The following is a 14,708-nucleotide window of genomic DNA, read 5'->3' as shown; positions in this document are numbered from 1 at the left end:
TTCACCCCATAGTGGCTTTCTGCCCTATGCTTTGTTTTACCTGATGAAGACCTCTGCGTGCTTTCATCCTGCTGCAGAGGCTTTCTGCCCCTACCTGTTCTTGGACACTTTTGTCCTGTGGAGGTGGCTTTCCACTCTATGCTTCGTTCTAAGCTGGACACTTTTGCCCTGTGGTGGCTTTCCACCCTAAGCCTTCTTAGCCCATTGGTGCAAGCTCAGAGAATTCTTAAACTTATTCCCCACAGTCACAGGACTCTTACAAGAGGCAGGCAGGAGGTTTAGCCAGAGAGAGATTGAAGGATGCTACAGTGCTGGCTTTGAAACATTACTCGTTTTATTCAGGAACACTTAGGCAGGATTTCTGTGTGCCACACGGTGTTCCAAAAGCTCGGCACACCACCCTGTGCAGCCCTCATCCTCTATTTCATGGAGGGGCTTCTAGCACACCCACAGACAGTCAATCAGGGCCTGAAGGTTGAGCACAAAGGGACCTTTGGTGTGTGTCAGTGGGGTGGGGGCAAAAAGCTCTTGTTCCAAATTCCTCTTCTGTTTCACAACATTGTTTAATGCACTGAGCTGATTAATGATTTCCTCATTTCTGCCTCATTTCATGCAAGGTCTCCATGTGCCTAGAGTTTTTTCTTCCAGGTACAAAGTCACATTTTAACATTAAGAGATGATAACAGATGTCTATGTTGACTTTTCAGTCATATTTTAATCTTAAAATATAGCCCAGAAGGATGCTGACAAGTGAGTCCAAAGGGATACCTTCATGTCCTAGGGACAGACAGTAGGGGATATATTTTAGACGTGGCTAACAGGCCTTCAAAGGTATATTACTTCCCCCTTTTCAAAGTACACAATAGCATTTGTATTGCTTTGTGTGAACCCTGGTGACTGGGTAGCTCTGCTTTCCCAGAAGAGATGTTTACACTACAATGGTCTCACTCACCCTTGTTTCCAGGGACTCGAATACAGATTCAACTAGGTCATCAATTGTTTCAATTTGTTTAATTAGTCTTACACAATCTGTTTTGGACTTGGCTGTCAAATTCTGTCTGATGAATGTGACTCTGGAAAGCGGCATCTCTGAGCCAATTTATTCCCTGTGAAGCCCTGACTGCCCTTGATGAGACCGTGCGGGGAGAGTCCTCCTGGAGGCATCCAAGGGGATTTGGGAGAGCAGGAAGACTCCAGGCTTGCATCAAAGAGCCTAGGACAGGGGTCTTCAGGGCATGTGTGCCTCACACACCCGAACGGGGAATGACACAGAGCTTGTAACGGGGTGGGATTTTGGCAAACCCAATTGTAATGGGACTGAGATCGATATCCTTGGGGTCAACGAGAGGCTTCAGGTTAAAGTGCTGCAAAATGGCGGACAAGAACAGGAACAACTCCATGCGAGCCAGGCCTTCTCCAACACACACCCGCTTTCCTGCAAGTGACAACAGCTGCTGAGACTCCGAGGCAGCCTCAAGACACAGCAGCACTGCTACAGGCGAGGCAGCAGAGGGGGTCGGGGGGAGGAGTTTGTGGCTAAACTGCCACCCTAAAGCAAAACTGACCCCTCTCTGCCTGTTGAAAGGAAGCACACAACACATTTCAGTATAAGAATATCTGTGATAGACATATTCCGGGACCAGCCTTCATACAGCTTCCGTCACCAGGACTCAGCAGCATAAGCATACGTTAGGTTGGGAGAGTGATCTCTGTCCAGTGCTCACCCTGACATCCTACAGGAAAGAACCGGGGCCACAGCTGGAAGCCAAACACTCTAACGCTGGGTGTTACTGAGCTGGTTATATGATCTTCCCTCCCACCAACCCCTAGGGAAAGGCCCTGGAGAATGAGGCCAAGGGCCCAAGAGAGGGCCAGATGGTCCCATGATGAGTCCAGGTAATCAAACATTAGATTTTGCTTATTAACCCTTGTTTAAAATTATGGAGAATTAGGTACTAGAGTTTTGAAAGACATTCACTAAGTCCTATTAAATACATAAGGGTTTCAGCACTGAATGAAGTATCTGCTTTGCAGAAATAATAAATCATCTCATTCCCAGGACCTCCAGTAAGAGAATGTCATTTGGGCTCTGTGAACAGGGACAGACACCTCTGGGACATGTTGTGACCAGAAGCCAGGCCCTGGTGCAAGTGCATGGCCACAGCAAAGAGCACAAACCAGGGACAGACACATCTGCGACATGTGGCCAGAAGCCAGGCCCAGTGAAGGTGCACAGCTTCAGCAGAGAACAAAAACCAGGACAGCTCCCCAGGGAAGGGTCTACGTCTGCACTCTTCTTACCTGCAGAAAATACCTTGAAATAATCACTATATTTGAACTTTCCACTTTCATTCAGAAAGTGCTCTGGCATAAACTTCTCTGGATCAGGGAACTCTTGGTTGTCAAACAAGAGGGAGTCCAGCGTTGGGACCACAACTGTACCCTACAAGGAGCAAAGGCCTGTGTCAGTCCATCAAGTTAATAGAACATGAGCTTCCTACTGGGACCTCCAGTTGGGGAAGTTGTTTGCTTAAGGACTATATGGAAGGCAGTCAGGAGTCAAGTGTAAATGGTGACAAAAGCTGTAATCTCATCAGAGGAGGAGACCTGGGTGAGATTATACCATTGTTGGTTTCTGGGGTTGGGAAATACCACAAACCCGAGGCACTGTCCCAGGGTCCCCTTTCCAGATTTTCTCCATTTCTTCATCACTAGGCCCATGTGAGGACGGCTGGGAAGCAGCACTCTGCAGCTGGGAATGCTGGCCCGGCCCCCACCATTCAGCCAGGTCCGCCCGAAGGATCCCGCCCTTTGGAGGCTGGCTGATGTGCTGGCAGGGTGGTGCTCAGCGTGTGCATGCCAGGCTCACATCTGACCTTGGGGATGACGTATCCTCTGAACATTGTGTCCTGGATTGCTTCATGGGGCAGGTTGGAGGGCAAGAGGTCGATGAATCGCTGAATCTCATGCACCACGGCATCCATATAAGGCATCTCTAACCGGTCCTTGATGGCAGGGATTCGGCTTGGCCCAATCACCCTGTCGATTTCTTCATGCAGTTTCTCTGCCACAACATGAACAGATGTAAAGGATCGACTCCAGGCTGGCTCAGCACCCATGCCCCCACCCATCTGGCAGATGCTTATGGAGCACTGTCAGCAGTGCTCCAGGGCATCCTGGGCACCACAAGTGCCAAGACGGCCAAGCTCTGTGAGTCTGTTTAAGCTTCTCACATGTTAGCCTCTAGCTGATCATAGCTAATCCAGTTCTTGTCATTACACCAGGAGTAGAGAACAGGAGGGTCTTAAGACCTTCTAGTTGGAGGATGGGGAGCCTGGGTGGCTCAGTCAGGTGGGTGGCAGGGCAGCCTAAGGAGGGGCTTTGGCTGGCTCTGCAACCTGTTCATTCCAAGAGCTCTGAAGCAGATACTGCGAAACATTAACACATGTTACATTTTGTAGTAGCGTATGGCTCTCAGTCATATTTATTTTCCTTTTCTCTATATCGTAAGTTACTCATAATTAATCATGTAAAACACTTTTTCAGTCTACAGTCCCCTGGTACAGACTGGTCAGAAGTTCTCTCAGATTTGTGAAAGACTTTCCTCCAGGGACTTCTGGCTCCTTCACCCCTCAGCCTTCTGTGAAACAGAAAAGTCAATGGGCTTGGAGTCAGATGGACCAGATCTGATCCTGGACAGGTCACATTCCACATCGCTGTGGGAAATTACTTCAAGCCCTATAATACCTACTGGTAAGTATGCAGTGTCCTGGAGTGCTTAGACCCATGCCTGGCACACAGCAGAAGCCATATTATTAGAAGCGGCAGCAAGCAAGCCTCGGGATGGTGAGGGGCCCCCTGGAGCAGAGCCCAGGGGAAGGGGGGACACTAGGCCTGGCCACTAGCCATGAAGGCGCCCTCATCCCAGGCAGTGGCTCCCTTTCCTTCCTCTTTCCTGGGAGGTCAGCACCCTACTAACACATCGATGCCCTCTCAGTGCCTCTATTTGGCCCATGCCCAGGGCGGGCACCTCTGGGGCATGGCTCTATGCATGTGCGGCACCAGAAGCCTCCTGCCCCTCTGAGGCACTCAGAGCCCCACCTGGCCCCGGTGCAGGAGGAGCCCCTGGGGAAGAACAACGCGGTTCAAGGAGAGCAGGCAGCCTTGGGACACTTCTCCCTGGGGATCCCGTCTTCTGGTCCCCATTCTTCCAGTTGGGTCAACTATGCCATGGAGGCCATGGCCCCATCCCGCACTCTCTCTCTGCTCTGCCCAGGAGGCCAGGTCTGGCTCACGGACAAGGTAGACATTATTTTCACTGTCATAGATAGGTTATATTATGGGCTGGAATGCAGGTGGCATTGCATTTTTCCATGCCGGTGTTGGCTCTTTGTTTCTGAAATCAGGTGTGTGTCAATGGCATGTGGTGGGACTGGTGTTCAAGAGTGGCATGTCCCTGTCATATATAAGAACACTTCCATTGAATTCATGCCGGCGATTCCAGTCTCACTCCCCTGAGGGTTAACAAGCAATGCCAGTTTCCATTTGCAGGCAGAAAGCGAAAGCCCAAGTGCTCCAGCCTGACCGGTCCAGGTGGGACGGCTGCATGGCCCCGAAATCTTTGCCCACTACTTGGCATACCTTCGATCTCTGGGTATTTCATGAGAATCAGGAGCCCATATCTCAGAGTGGTGCTGGTGGTCTCTGTACCCGCAAAAAACAGGTCAGCTACGGTGGCAGCAATGTTGTCAAAGGTGAACCAAGGCTCTTTGGTGTATCTTTCCTGCAGATATTAGAGACACCCGGGGACTACATAAGAAGGTGTCTTCAGGTGGATCATCTGAAAAGAGCCCAACAAGCCTGCCAGCTTCACAGGGAAGGGGGCAGGTGTGCGTGAGGCTATCCCGTGGAAACATGATCGTCTCCACCGCACAGTTAGCAGCACCAAGGCTCCCACAAAACTGGCCATTGGCAGGATTGTGCCCCTCGCCCAGGGTGCTGAGTCTTGTGCTCCTTCTACAGAGCTGAGGGCTGTCCTGGGGAGTAAGGCTCTCCCCTGTGCGCAGCCGTGACCTCCAGCAGCCCAGAGCTGAACTGTGGGGCCTCTGCTAACAACCCAAGAGTCGCAGGGGTTGCTCTGGGCCTTCTCCAAGCCCACAGTCAGCACCACTGATTCCCAGGAGGCAGGAAGTCACCAAGAAGCCAGACACCAGGGTGGGGCAGTGAGGACCCCAGTGATAGATCAGCTTCCAGGGAAATCAGTTCCAGAATTCACATGCTGTTCTAGAGCCCCAAGAGACGTCAAAGGAGGGAGGAGAAGCGTCACCATCTCAGTGGCGGGCCTGGAGGGCAGTCAGGTAGGTAATGCTGGCGGGGCCTGGAAACCCTTGAACTCATGTACAATTTGGGGGTTATGTGCTAAGGAGGAGTGTGGAGGCCTTCACACCAAATGAGACACAGTCATCAAAGTCAGAAATGGTTATGAAGTACAGCCTGGAGGGGGCCACAGGAAGGGCCCACGCACCAGCCTCACAGCCACTATGGCTCTCCCAAGAAACCCCTCTTGCTGGCCAGCACTGCAGACCTCCTATGGTGTTTGAGGCCAGCCAGGCAGGCTGGCCCTATCTCCACACCCATGGGAGCAGGTGTGGTGGTCATATGAAGCCAGAGTGGTGTAGAGCCAGGAGCACCCATGCCCAGCGGGAGCAGTGTGGGTTGCAGCCGCGTCGCCCCGCCCCCAGCAGTCTCAGCCCCTAGCAGAGAGCAGAAGAGCTTCCCTACTCGCGGTGTCTGCGGTACCTTCTGCATCTCCAGGAGCAGGCTGTCGGTGAAGTCCCGGGGGCAGTTGGGGTCCAGCGACTCCTCGTGCTCCTTCACCCTTGCTGCAGTATAACTTTTTATTTCATACACATTTTTTATTACTTTTCTATGGTTTCCAGGCAGGTAGCGCATATAGCTTGGGAAAATGTTATATAACTGGGGGGTGGGGGGAGGAGGGGGGAGAGAGACAGAGACAGAGACAGAGAGACGGAGAGAGACAGAGAGGGAGAGAGAGAGAGAGAGAGAGAGAGAGAGTTATCTTACTATTCTTTCTTGCAAATGCAACATGGTTTTGTGTCCTGGGCTTAAAACTTTTCCAACTTGAATTGATGGCCATCAAACTGTGTTATTTAGAACATTTTGGCTCGCAGTAACTTTTTGGTGCCACGACTTCGGGTGTGCGAAGTCACGTGTTAGTGCGGTACTGTTTTAAAGCGTCATACCGTAGGTGTCCCTTGGTCAGCGAGGGGAACTTGGGGCCTCGGGGAGGTCTCCAGAAGCAACATCCAGGCACAAGCGCCTGGGGCCCCGGCCCATCCCCCAACCCCCCACCTTGCCCTGTGCCAAACTCAGAGGGCAGGTGCAGACTAGGGGGTGGGGGAGCCTCACTTGGAGCCAGCTGGTGCTGAGCAGGTGGAAGTTCTCGTTGAACAGCTTCTGTATCCTCAGCCCGGTTTGGTCCGTGTAGTCAAAGCGCTTGCGGAAGAGGATGTCCGAGATGACGTTGCAGGGGGCGTAGCCCAGAACAAAGGTGGGGTCGAAGGGCTGTCCTGGACCACAGGTGAGCTGTCAGGGACCCTACGCCCCAACCTACCCCTCCCCCCCCTACTAAGGCTTTCCAGCACCTGGGAGCAGTGGCCCTGAACACTGCTCAAACTCTGAAAGCCTTGTGGGAGCCTACTGGGGGTCCCCTTACTTATCGGCGCCCTTGCTCCCGCTGAGGTGGAGAGGACCCCCAGCTGCCAAAGGTACCTGAGGGTTAGGGAGACCCTGTTGGGGTCAGCGGCTGCTGATGACTCTGGGGCCCAACCCGCCGCCCCAGGCAGTGAGCGCCAGGACCCGGACCTACCCCTCTCCCCCCACACACACCATGCAGTGCCAGCAAGGACTGGGCCCTGCCCCCCCCCCCCGCCCCAGGCAGTGCATGCAAGGACCTGGCCACACGCACCCTGGGTCCCCCTGAAAGCCTCCAGCAGGAAGGGCACCTCCCTCTGGATCTGCTCCTCATTGGCGCGCTTCCCCATGCCATAGTCCCGGAGGATGCTCAGAGACAGGCGCCGGGTGTCCTTCCAGCTCGGCCCATTGTTGAATGTGATTCCTGGGGCAGAGGGGACAAGCACCCAGTCACCGATCACACCCGGGGCAGGGTGACAGCCCAAGATGCCCTGCTATGGAGAAGCCTTCCCAGCCTCTCCCCACTGCTCCTTTCCCCACTGCACTTCCCCTCCGAAGGGCGCCCTTCTTACCATCAGTGTGCCTTCTCCTTCCACTTTGCCTGGGGACTTCCCCAGGGGACACAGAGCCTCAGCTGCACAGCAAGACGAGCCCCCACCCCTTTTCCCTCTGTTCACAAAATTCCCAAGAAGCTGTCCTGTTTCCACTGATTTTTAACCTCCACACTGCAAATACCTTAACTTGCAGCTTTGTGGCTTCTCAGAAAGTGTCCTCACTAAAACCTGAGCTGTCACTCAGCTCCCAGACTCTGCCCACCATTGGATCTGGGAAGACCTCACTCATGTTCCCCATGGAGGGAAGAGATCTGAGGAAGGCCAAGGCAAGGTATGTTCTAGAAGGAAGTGTGGCCGCATGGGAGGGACAGGGAGGAGTGAGATGACGAAGCACAGACCAGACTGAGGGTCTCAGTTCCACCTTGCAGGGAAGCATGAGGTGGGGAACGACAGGTGGACTGAAGACAGCATGGCCCCCTACTGGGTGTGGGTGCACAGAGAGTACATGGCACCCAAGGCCCTACTTAGACATTAGGGTTAGATTTGGTTAAAAACACAGCTGGGATGGAGTTTGGGGGTCCTGGGATCAAGTCTATGCATGCTGAGCTCTCGATCCCTGCTGGACGCTGCAGAGGCTGCTGGGTGGATACCAGGGACACAGCTCAGAGCCCAGAGGGAACTCAGGGCACACGTGACCACACTCCCACGTGTCTGTGGGACCACTGACAGCCTCGGGGGAGGGCAGCCTCACCCTTCCAGTGGCAGCAGCAGACTCACTGACACAGGATGCAGGGCAGACAAGTGAGGGGACCAGAGTATGTGTGTTCAGGAGGCCAGAAGACAGAGCTGTGAGCTGGGTCCCCAGTCCTGAGGACCCAGGAAGCTGCAGAGAAAGCAGGAAGAGGGAGTGCCCAGTGGACGCCCCCTCACCGCCTCCCCCCAGCCCTTGGCTCTGACATGGTGACTGAGGAGGGACAGGCATGGAGGTAGATAATTTTAAAATGGCAGAGAGAGGTGCACCTGGGTGGCTCAGTTGGTTAGGCGACTGCCTTCGGCTCAGGTCATGATCTCACAGTTCGTGAGTTCCAGCCCCACGTCAGGCTCTGTGCTGACAGCTCAGAGCATGGAGCCGACTTCAGATTCTGTGGCTCCCCTCTCTCTACCCCTCCCCTGATCACACTCTGTGTCTCTCTGTCTCAGTAATAAACAAACGTTAAAAAAATCTGTTTTAAATGGTAGAGAGAGACGGAGGCAGAGACAAAGACAGAAATAGAGAGACAGAAGGAGAGATTCCAGAAGAGCCAAGACTTTGGGGTCCAAAACAGGCTGAAATGGATACAATAACGATTCTCCATCACAGGTTTATAAACATTTACTGAAATGAAAAAAAAAATTTTTTTTAATTAACATGCGCCTTGTGCTCACTATTATGCTGATAATTAACATTTGCATTGTTATCCCTGGGGAACCAGATGTATCCCATGTACAGAGCCTGGGCCACGTGGCACATGTGAAAATAGGACTTGGGAGCCCCTATCAGGAGGGGATGAAGCCCCCTTTGAGTCCAGCTCATGGAATGGGAAGTGGCCCTGGACTGGCTGCATTCAGGGACCCATGACTTGGACCAGGGGTGGCAGATAAGGGCTCCCTGGAGCTACTACAGAGCTCCTTGACCCCACAACTGCTGTTCTCGTGGGGCAGCAAAGCTCCTGTGGTGTTAATGACAAACACTGACTAGTTAACTTTGCTTTTGACAACCCCAAAGAAGCAAAATCCACAACATCCAAGAGAGAAAGTCAAATGCCACTGATAGTGACAGGGTATGACCTTGGGAATGTATACAGGAATAAGGGGACAGCACCATGAGAACAGCGCACACAACAGGAAGCACATCGATTTGAAATTTCTGCATAAAATGGATACAGGCTTTCTAGAGGTTTGTCACCAAAGCTAAGCCAGGAGAAACTAGGGCCTGCAGGGTTTTGTAGGGTAGATGGGACATGGCTTCATTTCCAATCTGCTTTAGAATCTCACTAAAATGACAGTGAGCAAGTAGAAAGGAATAAGCACATGAGTCCAGGGGGGGCGGGCAGGGGCAGGCAGGGAGCTCACAGGGTTGTGAGCAGGTGCCCCCATGAGCTCCAGGATGTCCCAGGAGACACAGGAGGTGGGGATTGGAGTCAACAGTCTGGACATCACTCAGATAAAAACCAGGCAGGTCCCCAGACCTCAACAGGAGGTGACAGCGCGTGTTCTAGATACGGGGAACCCAGGGCGCTGGAGACATGAGCTGCCGAATAAAGAGAGGTGAGGCTGGCAAGACAGGATCATGTGGAGGTCCCTTTTGTGAGCTGGGGCTGCGCTCAGCACCCTTCCTGGTCTAAGAACACCCCAGGTGCAGTGTCGGAGGCCTCCTCATTGGAGAATTCAAACCGCAGATGAGCTAAGCCCCACAGACCAGCAGAATGCTCTGTGGTGTCAGTGCCTCATCTTAGGTGAGGGACCTTGGAGGGTGGAGCCTCAACACCCAGGAACAGGTGGGGCTGTGAGTGGAGGCTCTCTGGACTGAGGCTACACCCAGGAGGCTACAACGTGTGCAGGAGGAAGGCACAGCTCAACTGCCAGAGGCTTTTCCCTCTGTGGCATTTCTCTGCAAGCACACATCTGTCCTGCTCACCAGTGTGTGGGTGCTTGAGGTCCTACCTTTTTTAGAGCAAGTCTGTCATGGTAGCTTTCAATACAGTATGTGCTGAGCACCTGAATTGTCCAAGGGTCTCTTTACCTTTCTATCTTGTACTATTTACTATGTGGCTGTCATCACTGGTATTTCAGGACCTGGCAGGTCCCCCACCATGGGGGTGCTCTGAGAAGTGGGGCTCACCTTTATCCTTGTGTGCCTCAAACGCATAGATTTCTCCTCTGCCAGAAAATTCATTCTTGTAGTCGAGCAGGACTTCCTTCACTGCCTTATAGCCATGCAGAACCACGGTGCGCTGGGAGCCCAGGTACAAGGTGAACACAGGCCCGTACCGCTCTGCCAACTGCAGAGACCAGCAAGCAGATAAGTGAGGCCACTGGGAACTTATGGAAGAAGTTGGGCAGGCTTTAAACTGACCCCCAAAATTGTTATTCACCAAGAGAAGGCAGAGGGATCTGGGAAAAGACAGTCTTTGTCCAGCCCAATTTGGAAAGACTCTCCCCATAGAGGCTTTCTTCTGCAGGGAGGGAGGTTCCAGCACACCTAGGCACCTGGACACATGTGCCTGAACACAGTTAACTTGGTGGGCTGACTCCTGCTCCTCCCCTGTGGCCCCTTTGACCACATCTGTGCCATCACCCCCACTGTCTGCTATCCCCAGTCTAAGTCCTGGACCCCAGGGTGCTACTGGAGGACCCTGAGCCAACACTGTCCTGACCTCCACAAGTCCATCCTCCATGGTGCACAAAGCACTGTCAACATCTCCCTATTGCAAACACTAGGCTCTTGGGCATTCTTTTATGAACTCATGTAACAGATTTAGCAACTCATTCAGTTTTTAGATTCTTTAGCTCATTCACTGTTCACAACAACTGTAGGTGGAGGTGCCACACAGGTTGACCACTATTCACCCTGTTGTCTGGCATCTACAGTGTGCACCTGGTGTGAATATATGGCTTCTCCGTGCTTTGCAGTGGCAAACAGCAGCAGCAACCCCAGCCACACTGGCCTCACCAAGACATCCAGTGACAGAGCAGTTAACACTGGGCTCAAGCAGAGGCCTCTGGGGACGACCATGGCCAATGCCCACTCAAGGGCTCCACGCCCATGCTGTACCACCAGCTAAATATTTTTAATGTCACTCTTGGATACTACTGTTCAGTCAGTTCATTCATAACAGGCTTGTATTGAATAGCAACCTGTCTGACAATTAATTGAGTGCACACATATTATGTCCAATCCGTGAATTCTCCTCCCCCAAATCAATGATATTTTTCCTACCTTGGTTAAAGATTTGGGAACATTCTTGAAATCCAACTGGAGAAGATTCCCAATAATGGGCAGTGGGAAAGGGCCAGGAGGTAGTTTCCAGCTGCTGTAGATCTGCTTCCAGACAGAGATAAGCATTAGGGTGGCCATCCACACAAACAGGGCAACTGTGATGCCCAGGGCAGCCATGGTGCCTTTGGGGTCACTACTAACTTGTGAGAATGCTCTGGAAAAAAAAAAACAAAGCTTTTATAACACACCCTCAGGAAGGAGGGTAACCATCCAACCAATGCCACCTTCCTTTTCCTTGGGTTCAAGATATTAATTTATAATTAACTACTGTTGGCCATCATTTCAAAGGCTGATTCCTGTAGCGGTTGCATCCAAGAAGCTCCATCCCAGTACCCACTTTATGATCCCCAGGGTCTGTCAACACTGAATGCTGGCATCTGCACCAAAGTCAGCTGACACAACATCCAGGGGAATATCACCAACCCATAGGTCAGACCATGGACACTGGTTTGGACAGGAGGGTTCACGTTAAGTTTACACGTGTTGTTTGGGGGCAGGATCTATGTGCTGCATCAATTATGTGCTGTCTCCATGGCCAAATGCTAGATCTCATAATGCAAGTCTCTGAACATCTGATCAGGTTCGTCTGAGCAGCCTCCAGTAGTACCTGAATCACCAGCAGCAAAACTCATAGGGCTAGAAGAGGGAAATTCAAGAGCTGAATTCCACTCCACTTGGTCAAAGCAACTGGAAAATTCAGAAGAGGAAAAAAGACAGAAAAAGAATTTACCAATTTTGAAAAAGTTAATATCTATTATAAAAAAGTATATTTTTGTAGAAAATTAGGGGACAATTTTTCTTTAGAATAATTTTTATAAAACTCTAAAAAAATTTACATTAGGCTCACATTAACAACTCAGGCAACAACAGATGTTGGCGAGGATGTGGAGAAAGAGTACCTCTTTTGCATTGTTAGTGGCAATGCAAGCTGGTGCAGCCACTCTGGAAAACAGTATGGAGGTTCCTCAAAAAACTAAAAATAAAGCTACTCTACCACCTAGCAATTGCACTACTAGGCATTTATCCACAGGATACAGGTGTGCTGTTTCGAAGGGACACAGGCACCCCCATGTTTATAGCAGCACTATCAACAATAGCCAAAGTATGGAAAGAGCCCAAATGTCCATTGATGGATGAATGGATAAAGAAGATGTGATATATATATATATATATATATATATATATATATATACACACACACACACACACACACACACACACACACACACGGGAGTATTACTTGGCAATCAAAAAGAATGAAATCTTGCCATTTGCAACTCCATGGATGGAACTGGAGGGTATTATGCTAAGTGAAATTAGTCAGACCAAGACAAAAATCATATGACTTCACTCATATGAGGACTTTAAGAGACAAAACAGATGAACATATAAGAAGGGAAACAAAAATAATATAAAAACAGGGATGGGGACAAAACAGAAGAGACTCATAAATATGGAGAACAAACTGAGGGTTGCTGAGGGGTTGTGGGAAGGGGTATGGGCTAAATGGGTAAGGGGCATTAAGGAATCTACTCCTGAAGTCATTGTTTCACTATATGCTAACTAATTTGGATGTAAATCTTTAAAAAAAAGGAAGAAGAAGAAGAAGAAGCAGCAGCAGCTTGGGAAATAAATGTATCACAAGGAGAAATAAAAAAATTACATTAGGATTTTTACTGGGTTTGTTTCAAATCAATGAATTAACTTGAGCAGATTTTATACTCTTGCAATTTCTTGTCTGTTTATCCATGAACGTCGCAGGGCTCCACTGCTCCTCGGGTCACCATTGGTCCTTCACAGGGAACTTCCACCTGCCTATTGGGGCTGTTTCAAGGCATTTCACTGAGCTTTTGTGCACACATGTGTGTTTAGAATGAAGAGAATGCTTTTCATTCTGTCTTCTAACTGGAGATATAGGGAAGATCTTAATTGTAATTTTATACTTTTATGTTGGTAATTAATTTTTTTGTATAATGGAAAGTAGGATAAAAGATGAAAAAATGAAAACCATCTTCTATACTTTCATTTATATGAAAATGAGGATGTACCTTATATACCTAATTCTAACCCATTTTCTTTCTCTCAAATTATTAGCCATGTGGGCAATCTTTTGATTGTTCTGTATTTTTTTTTTCATTTTTAATGCTTATGTATCTTTGAGAGAGAGAGTGTGTGGGGGGGGGGGGAAGGGCAGAGAGAGAGGGAGACACAGAATCCAAAGCAGGCTCCAGGGTCTGAGCTGTCAGTACAGAGCCCAACAGGGGGCTTGAACTCACCAACCATGAGATCATGCCCTGAGCCGAAGTCAGACGTCTAACCAACTAAGCCACCCAGGCGCCCCTGATTGTTGTGTATTTAGAACCGCAGCCATGTTACTTGTGTTTTACTTGTTAACTCTCCTGTGTTGGGAAAGGGCGTGAGTCTCCAGCAGCGTTTGGGGGGTGGGGTGGTCTTTGTTCCTCTCAGCTGTGCTGTGCCCCTTGAGCTGGAACAGACCAGGCTGGTTGAGTCGTGGACCCTGTGGGGGAACTGACAAGGCTGATCAGACTGTAGACACTGTGTGGGAACTGACATTGTGGGTTAGATGGTAGACCCTGTGTGAGTTTCACTTGGCCTTGCTATCCCTTCCAAAAGCTAGTGTGGGGGCAGGTCCACCCCTCAGGATGGAAACTGAGCTGTCTGGACCCTCTACCCTCTTAATCTGCCCTAAGGCCCATCTGGGTCAGACACCCACTGAATTCACACAACATTTCTCCTGTTTGCTTGTCCCACTTGCTGCTGTTGGAGGAGGGGGCAGAGTCAGCTTCCTCTCAGGCTCTCATTCAAGCCGGGGTGAGGACAGGCTGTGTGTGCGGTGGAGCAGGCCTCCTGGCTCCCACTGGCTGAGAACAGCTGTGCCTGGGCATCTTGCCAGGAAGGGAGGCTGAGGGCAGGTGCTGGGAAGTCTGGACCTCACAGGGGTGCAGTTGTGGTTGGGGCCAGGTCCCCTGCTCTAGGTCGTCAGTCCACTTGGACTGTTGGCACCCAAACAACATCAACTGTCAGGAAATTATCAGGAATTTACATGTCAGGAAACAATATGGAGACACTTTATTGAAGTTAAAAAATTGTGTGTAAAGATTAAAAGACCATCTTAGGGGTACCTGGGTGGCTCACTGGGTTGAGTATCCGACTCTTGATTTCAGCTCAGGACATGAGCTGAAATACCAGTGTTGTGGTATTGAGCCCCATGTTAGGCTCCACACTGAGTGTGGATCCTGCTTCAGATTCTCTCCTTCTGCCCCTCTCCCCAGTTGCGCGCTCTCTCTCTCTCTAAAATAAAAAAAAGAGGGAGAGAATTTTAATTAGGAAAGTAAAGCATGTTCTTTGTAACATATTTAAGCAATGCAGAATTGGATAAA

At 50.5% G+C, this 14,708-nt stretch overlaps 1 protein-coding gene across 1 annotated transcript; it reads right to left on the bottom strand.

Moving 5' to 3' along the window:
* Positions 1-934: 934 nt before the first annotated feature.
* On the bottom strand, positions 935-11,451 carry LOC124506780 (cytochrome P450 2E1-like). The gene is made up of 9 exons (XM_047072768.1): positions 11,248-11,451; positions 10,150-10,309; positions 6,989-7,138; positions 6,430-6,590; positions 5,800-5,976; positions 4,642-4,783; positions 2,877-3,064; positions 2,302-2,443; positions 935-1,435 (listed from the first exon to the last, which is right to left on the bottom strand). Exons 1-9 carry the CDS (start codon positions 11,422-11,424, stop codon positions 1,245-1,247), a joined length of 1,488 nt encoding a protein of 495 aa, XP_046928724.1. The 5' UTR covers positions 11,425-11,451; the 3' UTR covers positions 935-1,244.
* Positions 11,452-14,708: the final 3,257 nt, after the last annotated feature.

This window comes from Lynx rufus, unplaced genomic scaffold, assembly GCF_022079265.1.
Source record: "Lynx rufus isolate CCGP_SWC_20201006 ecotype Redwood Valley unplaced genomic scaffold, mLynRuf1.p SCAF_11, whole genome shotgun sequence".
NCBI classification, from domain to species: domain Eukaryota; kingdom Metazoa; phylum Chordata; class Mammalia; order Carnivora; family Felidae; genus Lynx; species Lynx rufus.
Note: the sequence above shows the minus strand (reverse complement) of the source record. Positions and strands in the feature narration are given on the sequence as shown.